Source organism: Hippocampus guttulatus, chromosome 7 (genome assembly GCF_054856545.1).
Source record: "Hippocampus guttulatus isolate MCC_2025c chromosome 7, RoL_Hgut_1.0, whole genome shotgun sequence".
Classification (NCBI taxonomy): domain Eukaryota; kingdom Metazoa; phylum Chordata; class Actinopteri; order Syngnathiformes; family Syngnathidae; genus Hippocampus; species Hippocampus guttulatus.
This window is the reverse complement of record NC_141267.1, coordinates 3,796,035-3,819,644: the sequence shown is the minus strand read 5'-3', so window position 1 is coordinate 3,819,644 and position 23,610 is coordinate 3,796,035. Positions and strand designations below refer to the sequence as shown.

The following is a 23,610-nucleotide window of genomic DNA, read 5'->3' as shown; positions in this document are numbered from 1 at the left end:
ATGGTGAACCAACCAGATATCGTGATCATGGATTAAGGGCAAAGGAAAGCCGTTGTAGTGGATGTAGCGGTCCCAAATGATGGAAACATCACAAAGAAGGAACATGAGAAACTCGAGAAATACCAAGGGCTCAGAGAGGAGCTGGAGATAGCCTGAAAGGTAAAGGTGACAGTCGTGCCTGTGGTGGTCAGAGCACTCGGGGCAGTGACCCCCAAACTAGATGAGTGGTTGCAAGAGATCCCGGGAACAACATCGGACATCTCAGTCCAGAAATGTGCAGTGCTGGAAACAGCAAGGATACTGTGCAGAACCCTCAAGCTTCCTGGCCTCTGGTAGAGGACCCAAGCTGAATGAGGGACGGACACCACCCGAGGGGTGACATGAGGATTTTTTTTTCAAACAAAACATTTACCGAAATTTGTTGATAATTTTAAGAATGATTATGACAAGGGCTGGTTAGCCCGTCGACCTCACAGTGCAAAGCTTGTGGATTCGATCCCGGCTCCGGCCTTCCTGTGTGGAGTTTGCATGTTCTCCCCTTGCCTGCGTGGGTTTTCTCCGTATACTCCGGTTTCCTGCCACCTTCCAAAAACATGCATGACATGCTCATTGAACACTCTAAATTGTCCCTAGGTGTGAGTGTGAGCGTGGATGTTTGTTCATCTCTGTGTGCCCTACGATTGGCTGGCAACCGATTCAAGGTGTCCCCCGCCTAAGGCCCAAAGACAGCTCCAGCAGGTCCCTGTGACCCTTGTGAGGATAGAGCGGATCGAAAAATGGATGGATGGATGGATGGATGATTTTGACAATCTCGTCGGCTATTATTTACCAGCAATGAGCCAAGCACTCAAACACATTACCGATACCATTCTTGCAGTTAACAACTTGTTGCTATTACATGCTGAAACTAAACAAGACATTGTAGCAAAGAAACATAAGTGTGCTCGTGTGAATTTCCTGAAAGCAGGTTTGACATCTGAATTGACTTCGTCTGAGCTCAAAAACTGTGATTATTTGCATTTAGAACAACTGATCTGAGTTAGTTCCATGAATTTACTGGAGCTGACCATAATCTAATCGCCAATGCAAAAATACTTCATCATTGGAATTCCGATAATTCATTTCACCATGAACATCGAAACTTCCCCCTTGGAATTGGAAGTCCTAATGTGTATGAGTGTACAGTATAGTGATCAACCACACTGCTGCAGCAGAAGAAACACAAGAAGCATGGCAACGATTTGATGCACCACTATAAGTGAATGCAAAAGTTTCATTGGATGACTAAAGTTTTTGATCACATGATCAATGTTCATTTGTGCCCACAGTTGCTGACATATATTGCTTTGACCCGGTTCAACAATTGTCTGCTACGGAATTGACAAGAAAAAGAAAAATAATATTTAAGATAATATATCCTTTATTTGTCCCACACTGGGGAAATTTGCAGTCTACAGCAGCAATATTGTAGGTAGAAAGAAGAAAAACAAAGTGTTTGCATTCACAAAATAAATGTTACAGTTTCAATGTACACTGTTCAATTAAGTGCAGTATAAATATAGATAAGGTGGCTGTGCTATTTACAATTGGTTTTCACGTCATTTTATTTTTTATTCAGCAGCCTGACAGCAGTCGGTAGGAACGAGCGGCGGTATCTGTCCTTCTTGCAGCGCGGGTGTAACAGTCTCTGGCTGAAGGAGCTACCTCGTGCTGTCAGGGCGGGCTGGAGGGGGTGGGAGGGACTGTCCATCATAGCTTTTAGCTTAGCTAGCATCCTCCTGTTGCCCACCTCCTCCAGAGTGTCTAGGGAGCAGACAGAACTGGCCCTCCTGACCAGTCGCTCCAGTCTCTTTCTGTCCCGGGCCGTGATGCTGCCTGACCAGCAGACAATGCCATCATGGATGGCCTAAGCCACCACCGAGTTATAGAAAGTCTTAAGGAGTGACCCCTGAACACCAAAAGACCTCAGTTTCCTGAGTAGGAAGAGTCGGCTCAGTCCTTTCCTAATCAGGGCGTCCGTGTGAGTAGACCAGCCCAGTTTATTGTTTAGAAGAACACCTAGGTACTTGTAGGAGGTCACCCTCTCTATGTCCATACCCTGGATGTTCATCAGGGCAGATGAGGACTGTTTCCTGCAGAAATCCACAACGACTCCTTAGTTTTCCTAGGGTTCATCTGGAGGTGATTCTGCTGGCACCAGTCCCCAAAGTCCTTCGTCAGTCCCTTGTACTCCCGATAGTCTCCCTCCGTAATGAGGCCTACAATCGCAGAGTCATCGGAGAACTTCTGAAGGTGGCAGTTTGGAGTGGTGTTTCTGAAGTCCGAAGTGTAGAGGATGAACAGGAATGGAGCCAGAACAGTCCAGACCGGCGTTCTGCAGTTTGTCTCCCAGTAAGTTGGGCTGGATGGTGTTGAAGGCACTGGAGAAATCAAAGAACATGATTCTCACAGGGCTCCCAGCCTTCTCCAGGTGTAACAGCACAGTGGAGGAGGTAGATAATGGTGTCCTCCACGCCGATGCCAGGCTGGTAGGCAAACTGCAGCGGGTCCAGTGCCGAGCTCACGAGCGGTCAAAGGTAGGCGAGGACGAGTCTCTCCAGCGTCTTCATCAGGTGAGACGTCAGCGCCACCGGTCTGTAGCTGTTCAGCTCCTTAGGTTGGGGGTTCTTGGGCACTGGGACCAGGCACGGAGTTTTCCACAGCTGTGGAGCTCTGCCCAGCTTCAGACTCAGGTTGAACATGTGCTGGACAATGTCACACAGCTGGTCAGAGCAGGTCCTGAGGAGCCGGGAACTGATCTTGTCCGGACCTGCTGCCTTCCTCACATTCATCTTCCTCAGTTGGTTCCTCACCTGCTCTGTTGTGACGGACAGGCAGGAACCAGGTGACAGACTGGGTTGTTGTGAGCTGGTCGAAAGAGGAGGGGGAGGAGAAAAAGTCCTCAGTGAGAGTGGGTGCAGCTGGTGGTTGGGGGAAGGGACAGACGTCTGGTCGAAACGGTTGAAAAAACGGTTCAGTTCATCTGCCCAGTCCTTGTCCTTCTCAGTCAATGTCTATTATTATATTATATTATATTATATTATATTATATAATATTCGATTTTGATTTCCAAAGAGTTTATGGCTCCCATGGAATCTTCTATTAAATGGTTCAAATTCCTCTTAAATTGCTGACACTAATGTAATATGTCCTTCCTCGCTGGCCATATAGTGATGCAACATGCTAAACCAGTAATGAAGGAATCTCAACGTCACCTCATATGCCAAATCGATGGTCACCAAAATTTATGTTACATTTTTACTTTGCTCACATCAACTTCTGAAAATATTTGAATGATAGCCCAGTTTTTCGGGATTTTAGGGTGTTTTCCTCTATCTAGAGGTGCTCACAACAAAGCTTATGTCACTTCACGAGAGAAAGGTGTCGTCCATAAAATACAAAACACACGTTTTGTCCCATGACACATTTCCGGATTTTGAAAACTGTAGGACTCTTGCATACAAACATTACGTATTCATCGCATATATGCAAAATTGAGGAAAGACAACCAGAAGGGTCACATGGTCTCTCTGGAAATGTCTTTTTACTCATTTAATGCCAAAAAATAAAAATACGTTTCCAAAAAACCCATCATTTAGTGCCATAACAGATGAATATGTTTTAGGTGTTTTTTTAAATAAAAAATATCAATAAAGGGCTTTGTGCACATCCTCAGTCAGTGTTAAGGATGCGGGAATGATTTCGGTTTGATAAATCACCACTAGATGTCAGGAGTGGCTTTGATCAGGTCTTGGTCCACACATAGTGTGCGTGTCAGGAGTGGTACAGCGATCATACGGCTGTACGGTATCAAGTCTCTCTGTTTTTGTTTTGTATTTAGCCCCAGCTGGAGTGAAAGGTGTTCCACTCCGATTAGCGCACCTGTTACCAATCATCATTAGCCTTGTTTTTAAGGATGCCGACTTCTGCTATTCCGGGTCGAATTATTGACATTGCTCGCTGTTGAGTGTATTCTCAAACTCTCGATATTATTCATCGTCATTCTCCTTTTTTCATTGTTCCTTGTTTGTAAACATTTTCATTTTTCTATGATTGCGCTTCATCTTTGATTTCGCATGATTGGACTTTTGACATTTTATTTGTGTGTTCACGGTGTTTCCTTGTACCTTGTGCCTTTTGCAAGCACTTTTGTTGATGCATTGTTTTTCTTGGCTCTTTCTGACCAGTGATTTCTGTTTGTACTTTGTCGGTGCGCTTTTCTGTAAATGAATATTTTTGTTGTCACATTTTGTCTCAGTTTGCATCTGCACGATTCAAAAGCATTATTCAGTTCGGTTCTGAACCGAACAGAATAATCGGTCCATCATGGATCCCGCAGACTCAGACAAATTTAGGAGTTGAGCAGATGGGCACCCAAGGGACAAGCCCCTTGGATTCTCAAACTGCTAGCATGGAGGTGCCACAGACCCCAACCTTTTTCCGGGTACCAAATTTACCCAATCCATCATGCTATGGAGGTGAGTCCGGCGTTTGCAGGCAATTCATTCAGCAAACCTGTTTAATTTTTGATCAGCAACCTTCCACCTACACCCAAGATAGATCTCAAGTTTGTATTTATCATGAGTCTGTTGACTGGTCAAGCTACATCTTGGGCAATGGCAGTGAGCAATGCACGACTCGAGCAACAGTCCTCCTTCCCACAGTTTATTACTGAACTATGTCGGGTGTTCCACCTCCCAGTTCAGGGAAGGGAGCCAGAAGGTCGGCTCTTAGTCTGTGTTCAGGGTTGGCAATCTGTTGACCATTATTCTATTATTTTCTACATTTTACAGTGCTTTACATAAGGGGTGTTCACACGGCAAGATTTGGTCCGGTGCTACGCCGGGGCTGCCCCAGTAGAGCGTTCACACGTGCAAATTAGCTCCGGCGTAGCCCCGGAAAAAGGCTTACACCAGACCAAATTTGATCCACCTCAGGGAGGTGGTTTAAAAATTTGCTCCGGAGCAAATGCTCGTTTGCGAAGCAGCACTGATGTAAATTTGCACGTGTGAACGCAACTGGGTTAAATTTGCTCCAGAGCAAATGCTTGTGAAGCGTACGTACGGCGAAAATGTGTTGCTTTCGTGCTCTGTCGGACTTCCGTCATGTGTTTGTTTAATAATGACACAAGACTTGGCTGGTAACATCTTTCCTTTTGTAGGAGACTGGACTGTCTCGGAGTTGTTAGTGTAGTTTGTTCCTTTGTTGTGTGTTCACAACCCCCTGCCCCCATATAATTTATTTAGTGATTTCCTCTCTTGATTTTCTGTTTGGCGCATGATGTGTTTGCTTTTCTGAGTGTCATTGAAGTCATCGTTGATTTACGTTTTCGGGGGCGGTCACTCTCGAGCAGAAGGCACGGAGACCGAGAAGGAGAAGGACGTGCCTCTCCAGTAGTCGCTTGAGTTGTGTATACGTTTTAAAAAGAACCAACACGACAGCTCATTTGTTTTCTGTCGTTTTACTCTGCTGCAGAAACTGCCGTGTGAACGCAAGTGGGGCTGCACCGACGCTGTGCCGTTGCAGGCACGCTCAGCGGCTTTGTACGTGTGAACACTCCACACAATTTACTGCGGTGCAAAATATATCGCAACAAAATACATCGGTGCAGCGCCGGAGCAAATGTGTGCCGTGTGAACAGCCCAAAAGTATCTTCCGCTATGGTTTAGCTTGTTAGCTAGTCAGCAGTGCAGAACCACATTACCAAGTTGGAGAAGCTTATTGCATTAGCTCACCGATTAGACAATGACTTGAGGGAGCATTGTCATGAACGTGGTTGTGAACAGCCCTGTGTGGCGGCTAAGATAAGATATCCTTTATTTGTCCCACACTGGGGAAATTTACAGTATAAGATCCTCTATATCAACTTACAACCATCAGAGGAACTCATGAAACCCTTGAACGAATCCATGCAGCTAGGCAGAGGACATCTTACCCCTGAGGAGAGGATACGATGCCGCCAAACCTGTTGGTACTTCGGCTGTAGGTCATCAGGTGTCTGCCTGTCTGACTAGACCTTCATGATCAACCTGTAAGTCTACTCAGCTGGGTCATTGGGAATCAGACAACAATGGACTTAATTCAGATGCTAAAGATGACCATGAGATCAACTCAAGTGGTCCACCAGCCATGCTACTAATGTAGACTTGAATTATCGGGAGAGACGGCAATTTTCGATCACCAAGTAAAGATTATGGCTCTTTTGGACTGGCGTGTCAATGAGTTTTACTGACCCGTGTGAGGTTAAAGCTCTTGGCTCTCCCACAGAGAAACTTGCCAAGGTCATTAGAGTGACTGATCTTGATGGGTGTCTCCTGGTGGAGGTCAAATACACTATAGTTCTCTTCCGTTTAAACTCTCAGGAAATCACATAGAACAAAGGAGATTTTTTTTTGTCATGCCTGACCGCTGGCCCCGATTGTTTTAGGTCTACCTTTGTTTAAAGGCTCACAAACCAGACATTAATTGGAGTCTACCCACAATAGAAAATTGGAGTTTGTTTTGTCATGCCCATTGTTTACAGTACCCCAAACTGGAAAATAAAAGAGCTGTCAATTCCCCAATAGAAAGTATGTGCCTTGATCAGATCCCAAAGGAATATCATGATTTGAAAAAAATATGTTATTTAGTAGGAAAGCATTGTTTAGATATTTGAGGTATCAAAAATGCAAAAAAAAAATAGCATCAAAGTGAAACTTACCAGGCCGGCCCGGTAGTCGACTGGTTAGCACGTTGACTTCACAGTGCAGAGAGGTACTGGGTTCAATTCTAGCTCTGGCCTTCCTGTCTGGAGTTTGCATGTTCTCCCCGTGCTTGCGTTGTTTTTCTCCGGGTCCTCTGGTTTCCTCCCATATTCCAAAAACATGCATGGCAGGCTGAATGAACACTCCAAATTGTCCCACGGTGTGAGTGTGAGCGCGAATGGTTGTTCATTTCGTTGTAACCTGCGATTGGCTGGCAACCGGTTCAGGGTGTCCGCCGCCTATTGCCCGAAAACGGCTGGGGTAGGCTCCAGCACCTCCCGCGACCCTTGTAAGGATAAAGTGGTTCGGAAAATGAATGAATGAAACTTGCCAATATTGAACTGCTGTTTACTAAAGAATTGTAAAGGGTAAAAATGTACTTTTTCTCCTGATGAAAGAAGATAGTTCAGGCTTTCTTTTTGTAAGTTCCATGCTAATATAGTTGGAGCACTCAATATTCTGTTCACCTTCAAAAATTTGACAAAATAGTCAAAAATGGCTGGCAAGGGCTCGCCCAATTTGAGAAAAATGTCCGGCATCGAATGAGTGAAGGGAATGAGAGATTATGTGGTAAATTTGAGAAAAGGAGAGCTGCATTAGTAGGGGTGTTCACACGGCAACATTTGCTCCGGTGCTCCGCCAGTGCTGCCCCAGGAGAGCGTTCACACGTGCAAAGTTACACCGGTGTAGACCCTGAAAACAGCTTACTCCGGAGCAAATTTAACCCACCTCAGTGAGGTGGTTTAAAAATTTGCTCCAGAGCAAATTCTCGTTTGCGGGGCAGCACCAATGTAAAACGGTACGTGTGAACGCTTACAGGGTTAAAAATTTGCTCCGGAGCAAATGCTTGTTTGCGGCAGGGGGAGTAGCCTCGCTACGCATGAGAAGATTTGATTACGTACGGCTGGAGTGCGTTTCTTTCGTGCTCTGTTGTACTTCCGTCATCTGTTTGTCTAATAACGACACAAGACATGATGGCTGGTAATAATATTAAAATGGCAACTGGCAATAACAGTAGCAAGCGGCATCTTGCCTTTTGGGTTATACCATCTCAACTAGAACAGGGGGGGGGGGGTAGTCCCCAAACATCATCTTTCCTTTTGTAGGAGACTGGACTGTCTCAGAGTTGTTTGTGTAGTTTGTTACTCTGTTGTGTGTTCACAACCCCCCCCCCCGCCCCGCATAGAATTTATTTTGTGATTTCCTCTCTTGATTTTCTCTTTGGCGCATTATATGTTTGCTTTTCTGAGTGTCATTGAAGTCACCATTGATTTACGTTTTCGGGGCGGTCATTGAACGCCTCTCGAGCAGAAGGCATGGAGACCGAGAAGGAGAAGGCCGTGCCTGTACAGTAGTTGCTTGAGTTGTGTATACGTTTTAAAAAGAACCAACACGACAGCTCTGTGTTTTGCTCAATCGTTTTGCTCCGCTGCAGAAACTGCCGTGTGAACCCAAGTGGGGCTGCGCCGGCGCCAACACGCTCAGCGGCTTTGTACGTGTGAACGCTGCACAAAATTTGCTCCGGTGTAAGATATATCGCAACAAAATACATCGGTGCAGCACCGGAGCAAATGTGTGCCGTGTGAACACCCCTAGTGAGAATGAGGACACCACAAAGCGCCACAGGCCCTTTGCTGCACAGAGAAATACATTTGAAGGTGCGGTGTAAGGAAATGCACAACATTATGGAATTCTGAGAATTTAATGTGTGCCATGAGGGAGGGAGGTAAGAGATGTCAAGATCTTTGGACAGGAGTTGCTTAAATTTGCTCTTCAAGTTTCCCCCCGAGCTCCACATTGCCATTGAGGCTTGGAGGAGAGGGCCTTGTGTTCCCTACACAAGGCCTTCTCCTCCAAGCCAAAGGATCCCAAATCTGCTCAATGCTCTCTGATTGATTTTTGAATTCTTCTGTCAAGACCACCAAATTACAAAAAGCATGGGAGCAGACGACAGCAAAGTAGATTAACTACAACCATGACTTCTCACCTGAGTTACAGAAAAAGAGAACGCTTGCTCGTGATGTTGTCGAGCAATTAATTAAAAATGAAGAATAAAAGAGCTAAATGTATATTCCCTTCACAGCTGAAAATGCCCCTTGATGATGGTGAGAAAAGCTACACGGCATTGGCAGATTCCCTTCCTGGCGTGCAGTTGCGAGTGGAGGAGAGAGCAGTTGGCAACGGAGCTGTCCCGAAATGGATGCAGCACTGCGAGAATGAGACCACGGAGAGGCCACACAACTTTTTCCAATGCAGGGATTAAATCCTTCTTCAATACAAAGGAGTGATTTTTTTGTTGATGTTTTTGACAATAAAAATTAGGATAAGTTTCACTTTGGACAGGATGTGATGAAAAGCGAGCAGGGTATCAACGATCCACGAGTGAAGCCGTAAGTATGATGGCGACAGTTTTGTTTGTTTGTTTGTTTGGCTGTTTTTTTTTTTTTGCACCCCCATGGAGCATGTGTCACCAACATCCGCCCAGGATACTTTGGGGACTGGGTTAATCAGGTCTGTGGACTCTGATCCAGCGTGGTATGTTATTAATTGTTCTGTTAGTTTGTTTGCTGTTTTCTCAGTTGTATATGTTCTTTTTGTTCCGAGTTTTGAATCGGGCCATTACTCTACTAATTGTAAATAAATCTCTTTCTTTTTTTTGATCAATGGGTGAATCAATATAAAGGTGAAATCGAGGAGTGTGCTATGCAAAAAGATGGATAATCTTTTCTTTGTTATAAATAACGATAAGGGATTGGTTAGCCCCATTAAGAGAAAAAAATGAGAAGCTCAGGAGAGAATGCGTAGGCCAGCAATATAGCTCCTCATATCAAAGGAATGCACTTGATGGAATATTTGGCAGAATAGGGGGCATTATATTTACTTTATATGCATAATATTTAATTTTTATGCTCCAAATGTGGACAATGCAAATTCTTCAGGAATATTGCATCATTGCTAGCAGATAAAGCAGCAGGGGAGATTTGAACTGTGCTTTGAGATGATATATTGATTAACTACCTGCTGACTTGGATTCTAAATCCCCCAAATTGTTGGCTCTAATCACACTGATGAAAGAATAAGGCTTGGGGTCATTTACATGCCAAGGAAAATGACTTTTTTCTCACATGTACTGTACATGGTACCAATTCGCGGCTAGATATGTTCTTGATGTCTGCGGGGGGTTCCTTTAGAGCAGGGGTGCCCAACCAGTCGACCACGGTCGACCGATGCCAAGGCGACCGCGTGGTGTGTTGGAAAAAAAAGGTGTTTATTTTTATGACATGACAAGAAGTCAGTGTTGCCAAACTTAGCGACTTTGCCACTATATTTAGTGAAAAATCAGATCCTCTCGAGCGACTTTTTTTTTTTTTTTTTTTCTTCAAAAAAGTGGCTAGTAACAATCTAGCCACTTTTTCTGGTGTTATTGCAGACTTTTGGAGTCTGTGTGGTGAAAGCACGTTGTTCTCAATGAGCAGCGCCGGGAGCTGTTGTGGCCCCACCCCCAAATGAAGCCACTGCTGGCTGATCATGCCAGGTTTACGATCTGGGCTGGATGTAAATGTAAAACTTTTCTTGGTCTGAAATAAATTAAAAACACATCAACAAATAAAAATTACAAAAGACAAAAAGATAAGGACCCCCCCCCCCCCCCCCCAAGTAAATCACACGCACTGATGACATCATTGAGCGACGTTTAGGACAGCCATTAGCTACTTTCCTGACCGGTGAGTTGGAAACGCTGCTGGAAGTTGACCGCTGTTAACAGGAGCGAGCAGCTCGTGATCACAGCGGAGGCGAAATGCCTCGGCGGTGGCGATGCCATTCAAACAACGGCGCTAAATGCACAGGACGCACTACGTCAGCCTATCATCAATCCCTTTACTTGATTGACACAGAGGGCAAAATCAGATGACTGAATCACCACTCAGCGCAAACAACGGCTCTCAACGCTAAGATAGTCAGTGAATTACCTCTGATGTCAAGGCAGAGGTGCCCAATACGTCGTACGTCACACCCCTGGCTGAGAGGAAACGATTCAAGAACTACAATTTTCCACCAATCAAGTACCAATGAAGAACTACGCACCATTTTGCCATTAAAAGTACACACCAGGGGTGAGGATATTTTTAATGCTTTCATGGGATTTGTTTGCGGGACAAAACAGTGGCTTTTAGATTTATCTTTCCTCACTGATCTCACTGGCCAGCTCAATGAATTGAATTTAGAGCTGCAGGGTAAGGGTAAAGATGTAGTCAACATGATGAGTTCAGTGAGCACATTTAATTAAAGACCAAGTGTGAAGTAAAGTTGGCCAACCATGTTTTTGAGTAATATCAATGGCTGTACAATTATAAGTATATTTTCTTTTTTTTTTTAAACGCAACCCTTCTAGATTCTTTGTTTAACCCTTAGCGCTCTGGGAGTCTATGGACAGTGGGTGTTTATCGGCTGACCCGGACGCTCAGCTTTTCTGATGATCTGTCTGAGGCTGAATCTCTTTTTGATTGACAGCGAAATGAGCCAATCACCGAACTTTTGGTGTCGGCATCAGTGGGAGCATTTTTCAATTCTCATTCTGTTAGTTTATACTGATCACCCATGCAAAAAAGTATGTATATTGAAATGTACATTAAATTATGATTCATCAGTATTTGATCCCACCATGCACTGTGCCATGTGCGCGTTCGACGCTCAGCATCAACAGGTTTTAAATCACAGTGAAGCTGCAGGAATGAATGAGAAGACAGTCGCATCGTAACCAGTAATAAGCTGATTCGGAACAAAAGTTGAGTGCGTTGTAGCGCGTATTAAGTCAATGACATGGACACACAATTGTATGTTCACAGATATATTTGATCACTTATTTTTAGACATTTTAGGCGAAGCTGAGCTCCCTTTGCAGTCTGAGAGCAATCACCTCTGGTTGAAAGGCTTTTTAGTATCGTATTGTAATAATTTAAAATCTAGATTAAAAAAAGCAACTTGTTTATCCATCTCCACAATAACCACATTACTTTTTACGGATGATACACACACCGGGTCCGGTTGAGGGATAATTAGGATTAAATTTTTAAGATTTTTTTCAAAACGGTCGAAAATGTTAACATGTTCAGATCAACTTGTCGGGACCCAGGTCATCTTGCCACATTTGAGAGGCCTCTTATTCCCAAATGCATAATCGGATTCAGACGGGAGGGGTCGCGTTGGAAAGCCGGAGTGCTGTAGTCAGCCCCAAATCTACAGCCCTCACGGGATAACGGTGATATATTTTTTAAGAATTTTTTCAAAACGGTCGAAAATGTCAACAGTGTCCTTGGGTGTCTTGAAAGGCGCTTATAAATAAAATCTATTATTATTATTATTATTACATGTTAGGCGTTCAGATCAACTTGTCGGGACCCAAGTCATCTTGCCACATTTGAGAGGCCTCTTATTCCCAAATGCATAATCGGATTATGATGGGAGTGGTCGCGTTGGACAGCCGGAGTGCTGTAGTTAGCCCCAGATCTACAGCCCTCACGGGATAACGGTCATATGTTTTTTAGGATTTTTTTCAAAACGGTCGAAAATGTTAACATGTTAGGCATTCAGATCAACTAGTCGGGACCTAGGTCATCTTGCCACATTTGAGAGGCCTCTTATTCCCAAATGTATAATCGGATTCAGACGGGAGTGGTCGCGTTGGAAAGCCGGAGTGCTGTAGTCAGCCCCAAATCTACAGCCCTCACGGGATAACGGTGATATATTTTTTAAGAATTTTTTCAAAACGGTCGAAATGTCAACATGTTAGGCGTTCAGATCAACTTGTCGGGACCCAAGTCATCTTGCCACATTTGAGCGGCCTCTTATTCCCAAATGCATAATCGGATTATAATGCGAGTGGTCGCGTTGGACAGCCGAAGTGCTGTAGTTATCCCCAGACCTACAGCCCTCACGGGATAACGGTCATATGTTTTTTAGGATTTTTTTCAAAACGGTCGAAAATGTCAACATGTTGGGCGTTCAGATCAACTTGTCGGGACCTAGGTCATCTTGCCACATTTGAGAGGCCTCTTATTCCCAAATGCATAATCGGATTCAGACGGGAGTGGTCGCGTTGGAAAGCCGGAGTGCTGTAGTCAGCCCCAAATCTACAGCCCTCACGGGATAACGTTGATATATTTTTTAAGAATTTTTTCAAAACGGTCGAAAATGTCAACAGTGTCCTTGGGTGTCTTGAAAGGCGCTTATAAATAAAATCTATTATTATTATTATTATTACATGTTAGGCGTTCAGATCAACTTGTCGGGACCCAGGTCATCTTGCCACATTTGAGAGGCCTCTTATTCCCAAATGCATAATCGGATTATGATGGGAGTGGTCGCGTTGGACAGCCGAAGTGCTGTAGTTATCCCCAGACCTACAGCCCTCACTGGATAAGGGTCATATGTTTTTTAGGATTTTTTTCAAAACGGTCGAAAATGTCAACATGTTGGGCGTTCAGATCAACTTGTCGGGACCCAGGTCATCTTGCCACAGTTGAGAGGCCTTTTATTCCCAAATGCATAATCGGATTCAGACGGGAGATGTCACGTCGAAAAGCCAGAGTGCTGTTGTTATCCCCAGACCTACAGCCCTTACGGGATAACGGTCATATGTTTTTTAGAATTTTTTTCAAAACGGTCGAAAATGTCAACATGTTAGGTGTTCAGATCATCTTGTCAGAAATCAGGTCAACATGCCAGTTTTCAGAGGCCTTTTATTTCAAAATGCAACATCTGATCCGGACGAGGGTGGTCTGGGTGGAGAGCCGGGGTGCTGGATTCCTTCTTTTAGGATGTTCTATAAATGGGCGAAAAGATGAACATGTTAGAATGCAGGTCATGTCAGAACGCAGGCCATCTTGTCACTTTTCAGAGGCTGACGTCAGAACCGAATGGTCTCTCTGGTTTGATTGAGGGATAACTGAAATTCATTTTCAAGAATCTTTTGAAATAAGCAGAGGAGCTCAAAATGTCATATTTGAGAGGCATTTTAATTGGTAATGGAACATTCAATCTGAATGCCTGTACTGACGTTGGATAAGAAAACCTTTATTAGTCTCACAATGGTGAAATTCCCAATTCACAGCAGCAAAGTTATGAAAGGGAGAAGTAGAACAACAAAATATAGGAGCTGCTGGAAAGGCAGCCACTCTCGCGGCGCCATTTTGAAGTCTAAATAACAAAAATAACACAACACAACACATAGGACACAGACAGTCGTGCAATCTTCGCCACTTTTCTGCATACATTTTGTTGTCTGAAGCAGTTATAGATGAAAGAGAGGATCAAAGTGTCCTTTCACCAGTGGATCAGAGACGTCATGCTTAAAATGTGCACACGTCTGCTACAAGCTAAGTTTTGAAAGCAAACACGAAGCTGTAGCGTCCATTGACGAAAAGAGATTCGTTCACTTCTCCTGTCCCACGTAATCCGCTTCAAACTCCAAGCCGCGACTCCCAGTTCAAAATCCGCATCGGCGCTCCGCGCTAACGCTCCTTTCTTCTCATTGTCGGCTCCTCAAGACTTACATCCATCCAGACGCAGACCGTTCAACAGCACCGATCTCTCCGCTGAACAAAGCGGGGCTGTGAAAAATGCTGCCCATTCCAGGCGCAAGACACAAGCGCCCCGGGACTGTCCAGCAACGACAGTCAAATGGCGCCGACATTCCTCCCAGTCAAAAACAGTGCTGCCGAGAAGGCGCAACCACCAAGCACAGAGTCTCCTCCTTGATGAATGTGGTGGATGAATGGATACCTGGGGTGCCCGAGTGTGTCGACAACCTGGTGTGGTTGCGCGATCACCCAGATTTTTTTTTTTAATAGGTGAAATTGATGTAGAATTACCATTGACTTTCTTTTCTATCTCCACTTGAGAACGCTTTTTTTGTGCTGTTGTGAAAGTTATTGTTCTTCCGGGGTGAACGTATCGTTAGCTGACAGCCAAGAAATGACGTTTAGGCATGAGTGGTGGCTCTTTTATTTTGAAGGTGGCCAACGCCGCTCGCTGGCGACAGGTTACCGTAATGCACAGTGTTGACAATCGCAGTGGCGGCTCACTTGACTTCGATTTTGCGAGTGGAGGCTTGACCGCAGTCTCATCTCGGCGTGCGTGCGTATGCGCATGTGTGCGTGATTGGGGGCCTGCGTGCGTGTTTGTGTTTATGTGTATATGTGTGATCGGGTCGATCGCGGGAGGTTCGTTGCTTCAAAAGTCGATTTTCGGTCAAATATGTAGCAAGCTGACCCAAGTAGTAAGTAACCACTGCAGCTCGTGTGTGTGTGTGCGCGTGCGTGTGCGCGTGCGCCCACGCGCGGTGTGGCTCTTTGCAGTAACACAGTAAAAAAATGGCTCTTAGTCTCTGACTGGTTGGCCAGCCCTGGCCTACTGCCTGAAGACAGCTGGGTTAGGCTCCTGCATGCCCTGCGACCCTTGTGAGGATAAGCGGATCAGAAAATGGATGGATGGGTTTTCCTTTGCCTTTGTCATCCAATGCTTGCTCATGGAGGGTGCAGTTGGTCTCTGTGTGTGAGGAGTGTGGCTTTAGCCCTCCTTCATATGTAAAGTGCTTCAAGACAATTTCTGTTATGATTTAGCACAATATAAATGTAATTGAATTTTTTGATTTGAAGACAACTTTATTGTCAAATGTGCTGTACGTATGTGTAACATACAGCACAGATGAAATTTCTTCCCTCTCAACATAAAACAAGAGGAGCCGCTGCGGGTGTCCGCGCCGCCATCAAAAGAAAAGTTAACAAAAGTAAATGAAATTGAAGTGAAGTGAATGTAACCACAGGGAGAAATACATTCGTAAAAATATGGGAAAAAAATCCACGTGCTCCTGTTATCTCAGATAAATGCAATGGTTAAATACAGTGTTGTGGAGAGGTTTTCGAAAGTGATCTCATGTTTTTACTTGTTGCATTAAAGCCTTTATGATGTCATGTCAGAAACTGCAGATACCGTAATTTGGTGTCTGTTAATTTTGTCATAAGAATGGAGAATCATGTACAACTCATGGTAAGGTCACCAGTTGAATTTCATTGTTTCTGCGGATGGCTATTTATTTTACTGGACTAATGGTACAATACAATAATCTGTGTTTTACAGTTTGTATTAAAAAAAAAAAATCAAGTCCTACATTATGTGCTACTGTGCCACAGGTGTGTTTTTAGATCAGACAGAACAGAGTTTGGGCTGCCTCGTTTATCTAATATCTTTCAACGTGTGCAGAGGGAAAGCTGATAAACTCTCTTTAGGATTCTTCAGCTCAACCGCTTCAAGCGTCTACTGTATTCCTGGCGTCGGCCCGAAAACTCTCTGTCAAAATTTGGTAAATTTAATTACAGTGGGGCAAATAAGTATTTAGTCAACTACCAATTGTGCAAGTTCTCCTACTTGAAAAGATTAGAGAAGCCTGTAATTGTCAAGATGGGTAAACCTCAACCATGAGAGACAGAATGTGGGGGGAAAAAACTCTGAAAATTACATTGTTTGATTTTTAAATAATTTTTTTGCAAATCATGGTGGAAAATAAGTATTTGGTCAATACCAAAAGTTCATCTCAATACTTTGTTATGTACCCTTTGTTGGCAATAACGGAGGCCAAATGTTTTCTGTAACTCTTCACAAGCTTTTCAGACACTGTTGCTGGTATTTTGGCCCATTCCTCCATGCAGATCTCCTCTAGAGCAGTGATGTTTTGGGGCTGTCGTTGGGCAACGTGGACTTTCAATTCCCTCCACAGATTTTCTATGGGGTTGAGATCTGGAGACTGACTAGGCCACTCCAGGACCTTGAAATGCTTTTTACGAAGCCACTCCTTTGTTGCCCTGGCTGTGTGTTTGGGATTATTGTCATGCTGAAAGACCCAGCCACGTCTCATCTTCATTTCCCTTGCTGATAGAAGGAGATTTTCACTCAAAATCTCTCGATACATGGCCCCATTCATTCTTTCCTTTACACAGATCAGTCGTCCTGCTCCCTTTGCAGAAAAACAGCCCCAAAGCATGATGTCTCCACCCCCATGCTTCACAGTGGGTATGTTGTTCTTCGGATGCAATTCAGTATTCTTTCTCCTCCAAACACGAGAACCTGTGTTTCTTCCAAAAAGTTCTATTTTGGTTTCATCTGATCATAACACATTCTCCCAGTCCTCTTCTGGAGCATCCAAATGCTCTCTAGCGAAACGCAGACGGGCCTGGACGTGTACTGGCTTCAGCAGGGGGACACGATTCAGCAGATTCAGTCTTCCCAGCCTGGTGCAGGTCTACAATTTTGTCTCTGGTGTCCTTCGACAGCTCTTTGGTCTTGGCCATAGTGGAGTTTGGAGTGTGACTGACTGAGGTTGTACACAGGTGTCTTTTATACCAATAATGAGTTAAAACAGGCGCCATTAATACAGGTAACGAGTGGAGCTTCGTTAGACCTCATTAGAAGAAGTTAGACCTCTTTGACAGCCAGAAATCTTGCTTCTTTGTAGCTGACCAAATACTAATTTTCCACTCTAATTTGCAAATAAATTCTTCAAAAAGGGCGGCCCGGTAGTCCACTGGTTAGCGCGTCGGCTTCACAGTGCAGAGGTACCGGGTTCGATTCCAGCTCCGGCCTCCCTGTGTGGAGTTTGCATGTTCTCCCGGGCCTGCGTGGGTTTTCTCCGGGTGCTCCGGTTTCCTCCCACATTCCAAAAACATGCATGGCAGGCTGATTGGACGCTCTAAATTGTCCCTAGGTGTGAGTGTGGGCGTGGATGGTTGTTTGTCTCTGTGTGCCCTGCGATTGGCTGGCAACTGATTCAGGGTGTCCCCCGCCTACTGCCCGGAGACAGCTGGGATAGGCTCCAGCACCCCCCGCGACCCTAGTGAGGATCAAGCGGTTCGGAAAATGGATGGATGGATGGATTCTTCAAAAAACCAATGTGATTTTCTGAGTTTTTTTCCCCTCATTCTGTCTCTCATGGTTGAGCTTTACCCCTGTTGACAATTACAGGCCTCTCTAATCTTTTCAAGTAGGAGAACTTGCACAATTGGTGGTTGACGAAATACTTATTTGCCCCACTGTAATTATTCAATAATTAATTTATTTTTGTGCGTGTGTAAGTGTGTTAATTTTAGAAATTATTTTCCAATTTAAGGTGGTAAAAATGGCTTGCTCTGTTTGACAATGTTAATGGATGAAGGAATTTGGCGGGGGGGGGGGGGGGGGTTCCTGAAAAGTCATTATTTTGGAGGCCTGAGGATTCCACCCGACGCCAGAAATCACCCGTATTCACAAATAGATGAATCAATAGTCATCACAATAATAATAGTGAGAAAAATATAATTGGGGACGGCACGCTGATCAACTTGGTAGCACGCCGGCCTCACAGTGCAGAGGTACAAGGATTTGATTCCTGTGTGGAGTTTGCATGTTCGCACCTGCGTGGGTTTTCTCCGGGTACTCCGATTTCCTCCCACATTTCAAAAACATGCATGGCAGGTTAATGGAACACTCTAAATTGTCCCTTAGTGTCAGTGTGAGCGCGGATGGTTGTTTGTCTATGTGTGCCCTGCGATTGGATGGTTATGAGTTCAGGGTATGTACCGCCTACCACCCGAAGACAGCTTGGATAGGCTCCGGCACGCCTGTGGAACCTCGTGTGAAGCAGCTCAGGTGGACGGACAGACCTGTTTATACAGTCTTGAGATGACAACTGTGTATTCTTCAAAACCAAGATTAGTTTTTCTTAATCGTCATGTTTTGTTTAGTTCGTTTTGCAAACCTGAAAATCATTTACAACGCATAATGAACAGAAGAAACAACACACTATTGCTGCTTTTAGAGCCAGTTCAACTATTGTGATTGAATCCTTTAGTTGTGAGAGTTGGAGTAAATTTATTTATGCAACAAATAACTGTCATACTGGGAGGCCACAAACTGTTGTCCAGATGTGGACACCCGCCTTTGAGCTAAAATCACTTGATTGTTGACAAAGCGAACAACTCAAACAGTCCAACTCTCCCTTTTTGATGTGTTCAAATTTCAAACAATTAGCATACACTGTAATGGTGAAAGTGATTCAGTGGTATTTGTGTGACGTCATTTATATTTCAAGTCTTGTTCATTACTTTGTGCCTGACAGTACTAAATCAATGTACTTGCCTTCCCATGTTTCACCCCATAGAAATTAAATCAAAAGCCATACTCCCCCAGGAATTGCAACAAAGATGTCACTCATCATCACAGGTATTCAAGCTTGAGTGATTAAACTGATACAGTATGAACTATTTGATTCTTTGCATCTAAGTCTAAAGGTTAGGCCCAAAACCATTTGACATGAACAGTTGATGATTATGGTTATGTCTTTATACACTTCAATTTGAAACAAAATAGTCAACTGTGATTGGAGTGTAGACTTTTCTTTCCAAAAATATGAAATTTTACATAAAGGAATTCCAGCAGTTTCCTGCAGAGTGCACATTCTCTACATGGAATCGCAGGTGCTCTGTAGTACAGAATTTTGACAATTGACATGGTTGTAAACAATCATCCATACATCCATTTTCTGATCCGCTTCATCCTCACAAGGGTCGCGGCCGTGCTGGAGCCTATCCCAGCTGTCTTTGGGCAGTAGGCGGGGGAACACCCTGAACTGGTTGCCAGCCATTCGCAGGGCATACACAGATGAACAAGCAACTGCCCTCACACTCAATAAACATAATTATATTTATAATAATAATCATAGTTAAATGACAATTCATTGCAATTGATGACAAAGTGAAGTCTGGAGCCCACAGACATTATGAATGCGCCCCTCCCCCTCCTATACTGTATTAAAGTTGGAAATATTCCAACAACACCAGTCTTGAGTTTTCTTCATGAAAATACTTTGCTAGACCTTCTGCACAACCACCTTCAGTTTCTGCTTTTTTGTGGGCCGTGCTGACCTGGTAACTGCTCTTTTGGCTTGAGATTAGGCCACAAAAAAATATATATTCACGCTCTTTGCAGTCAAAAAGTCTTCAATCACTCTTCCACTACACTTAGATCATCAATCTGATGGCGGCCTTTGGCTGATTGTGAGTACAGTGTAGCTAGACACACCTCACTATTCATCCGGTTAGCTCTTATATTATCCTCCTGACTACCAGGGAAAAAAAGTGTTATCCAATCGCATTTCATTTGAAATTCCCCAATCTATGTGAAGTAATTGGACTACTCCAAAATAATTTTTTGAAATTCCACTACAGAGGACATTTTTTAAACACTTGAATACTAGGCTCAAATACACTTAAAACAACTCAAACAACACTTTAACGTGTTCATAAGAGTCTTATAAATAAAATATCAACAGCATTTCAAGATAAATGTGTTTGATAAAAAGTATTACTTTTCCTCTTCCCATAAAAAGTGCTTGCACTGAGGGAAGCCATTTTCTTCTATTGAGAAGTCAAAGTAACAAAGCCCCACCCCCTACAAATTTGGTATCATTGGAAAGCACCGAATGTCCTCTTTTGAGCACAAAAGGAGTTAATGCGATTGGATGCACTGGGTGGGAGATATTTAGGTTCACAAATGTCCTCTACAGAGGACAAATTTGAACTATTGGTAGTCAGGAGGTTAAGGGACATTTTCATCTAATTTGAACAATAAGGGATCATACATACCCCACTGAATTCAATTTCATTGTGAGTATTAGAATGATTGACAGCTGTTACAAAAAAACGGATCTTATATTTCAGTCATATATTTCACACTTAATGAAACTGTATGATTTGAAAACTTTCAGAAGACTAGTTCACTACATTTAGATCTACAGTGCTGTGAAAAAGTACTTGCCCTATTTTTTGTTTGTTTTTAGTTTTCCAACGTCAACATTTAAAAGATCATCAAATAAATGATGATCTCGCGCCCCCCAGGGGGGGGGGGCGCGAGGCTCCGTCAGGTGGGGCACGTTTAACCTCGGGGAACATGCTTATATTATTTTTTTACTGTCCTAAAATAACTTGCAGTTGCACCTCCATTACGTTAGGGGGCAGTGGCGCTCTCATTGGCAGATTTTGCACAGGGAGCATTATCAGGGAGGAAATATGACTAGGCGTATGTAGAGCTTGGCTTCAATGTGCCTGCGGTGGCAGACGAGGGAAGATCGATGTGCTTACTTTGTCTAAAAGTTTTGGTCGTGGACAGCATGAAGCCAAATAAATTAAGGCGTCACTTAAAGACATTACAACCCAATCACGCTAATAAGCTGCTTGAGTTTTTTTTCAGCGAAAACGTGCCGAATATTGCCAACAATCATGCCGCTTTGTGACTGCTACTTCAGTAAATTAAAATCCCCGCTACACATTGAGCAGGAGCCGAGAGTTGCTTTGTCCTGCTTCAAACCTCGCTTCGAAAAGCTGTGCATTGCAAAACGTGCTCATTGTAGCCATTCATCCAGACATCATCTTTGATTAATTTTTTTTTTAAAAAGCACAAATTATTTTATATATTTTTGTTTTGCTGGTGAAAGTTTTTTTTAAATATTGTGCTCCTGAGATAATGTTGGTCCATATTTTTTTATTCTCTTATACGTTAATAAGGATCCAGTGTTATGCAAAGGTGTACTTATAGCAATTTTATAGACAAATAAATGATACTTCTGTATTTATAGTCGTGTGGGGGGGGGCGCGAGATGTTTTCCTCTTCCTTGGGGGGGGCATGACAGAAAATAACTGAGAACCACTGTTAAATCAAGAAATCACTTAAATAGATGATCAGTGTTTACAGTGGCGGGCTGTGCATTTCAACCTTAGGCCTTCAGTGACGTCACATACAGTACATTAACACAATATAGGCTCGTGAAGCAGCACTTAATTTCAGGAGCATTTAAAACCATCAGTATGCATTCACAATTAAGAGCAGGAAACTAAATTTACAGATATTGTCAAAAATAAAAAGATTTTAAAAATACTAAATAAAATGCCACCCAAATTACGCTGTGTGATCTTAAACAAGTCTGTCCAATAAATTGCGCAATGTCGCAGTTTCATATAAGACACCAACCACACAATAACAAAACAAACTATTCTTTGAAAATAAAGTTAACAGATCATTTGCATTTTGAGAAGAGGCTATACAACAGCAAATAACTGAAAATGTTGAGCAGCTGAGATGGAACGAATTTTAGTGCACAAAGCTGACTACAATACAATGCAATTATAAATTGCAGGTGAGCTGATTAATTTGATACATTTCTGTATCTTTGTCATTTTATTTCGTTACCATTAATACTAACGAAATAAAATAACAAGAAGAAATGTAAAATAAAATTCATTACTCACCAATGTAGTGCCTGTTCACTGAGCTGCAGATCTATGCGAGTGTCCCCAAACGTTTTTAAACACACCGTAGCTTGTAAGTGCCCAGCCGTGCTCTGATGTTTCCTTGCTGCCTTGGTAAAACAACTTAAATTGGTAAATCCAGTGTGGCTCCAAACACCAAGTCGGTCAGTTGCAAGCAATAGGCATTCCCAGCAGTACAATTTGCAGCGTTTCTCAGAGGCTGTGAGCCACGCGTACCATTCATAATTGCTCATCTGAAAATGACGGACAAACCCTTTTCCTTGCTGGGACAGGCTAGTTAGCGCAGGAGTTGGGCGACCTCTTTGCACCATATCCAGCTTTTCGTGGAAGGTCCGTCTTGAAAATTGTGAGGAAAGTAGTTCTGCAACCAGATCAACGTCTTCTCCTTCGGCCATTTTGGGTTAAAATGCAGTGATAGCTCCCTCTAGCAGGCGCTAATCCAACCACCGAACGCGCACGTCCAGTCTCGACGTAAGCCCTTCTAGCTGGCCCTGGTACGCAGACTCGTGATCTGATTGGCTATTGCAAGCTGACTGTTCACTTACAGCGCACAGGGGCCTGCTCTGTTTAATCTGAAGGCCCCGAGCACGTTTAATTTACCTGACAATACAAGCTATCTGATATATGATTGGTTAAAAACTATAACCATAATAAATAAGTTATTTATCGAGTGGCTTTCAATGTTATTTAAAATAACATTGAAAGCCACTCGACTAAGTGGAAATAATATGACGTAAAGAATACAGAGAATACTTTTGTTTACATATTTATGTAAATACAATAACATAAATTAATGTTATTCTCAGAAGAGTAAATTTAATAAATTTACTTTTCTGAGATTTCTGAGACTTATTCTCAGAAAATTCTGAGAATGTTTAGGCCAGCAGAGAAGGCCTTGCTGGCCCTGACAGAACGCCACTGAGTGTTTATGACTGAGCATTAAAGTAAGAGACTGGGCAAAAGTAGCATCCAAGTCAGAGTTCCAAGGCAAAAGCCACTGCTGATCCCCACGAAAACAATCGTGTCCCAATACAAGAAGACCGGATGAACGTCATCTGCCGGGAAGGTTTTCCTTATCGAATGCACCATTCAGGTCGTCATCATCATATTCCGGATCCGTGGGCCTTCCATGGCTCACCGTCTTCGTTCTCTGCCCCTGTGAACAAACAGATTCTCCAACCCCGAATGTCTTTCTACTTCTTACAACCCCTTTCCAATCTTCCCCAACACTGGAATGGTCATTGATCTATAAACTATGCCTACTATTATTTTGACATATGGAACTGCATTTGTCAAGAGAAAACTAATGAATGTCACTGGGCACGAGAGAAAACAACAAAAAAAAAAAACACTCCTAGAATTCCCTTCATATGAAAACTGTTTTAAAATAGGCCATTCAATGAAGGTGCACCTTGTAGTCGGAAGTGCTTTCTCGTGCGGAAAATACGGTCTTCTTTTCCATTCGGCTTTTCCCT

The 23,610-nt window shown here is 43.4% G+C and overlaps 1 protein-coding gene across 4 annotated transcripts in view; it reads left to right on the top strand.

The window, feature by feature from the left end:
- LOC147202007 (myomegalin-like) overlaps positions 1-9,442 on the top strand; it is a 140,929-nt gene extending 131,487 nt beyond the window's left edge. For all 4 annotated transcript variants that reach the window (XM_086115971.1, XM_086115972.1, XM_086115973.1 and 1 more), the window contains one exon: positions 8,866-9,442. In XM_086115971.1, the coding sequence (XP_085972097.1) occupies positions 8,866-9,045 (180 nt within the window). In that variant the 3' untranslated portion in view covers positions 9,046-9,442. The remainder of the gene's footprint in view (positions 1-8,865) is intronic.
- The last annotated feature ends 14,168 nt before the right edge of the window (positions 9,443-23,610 follow it).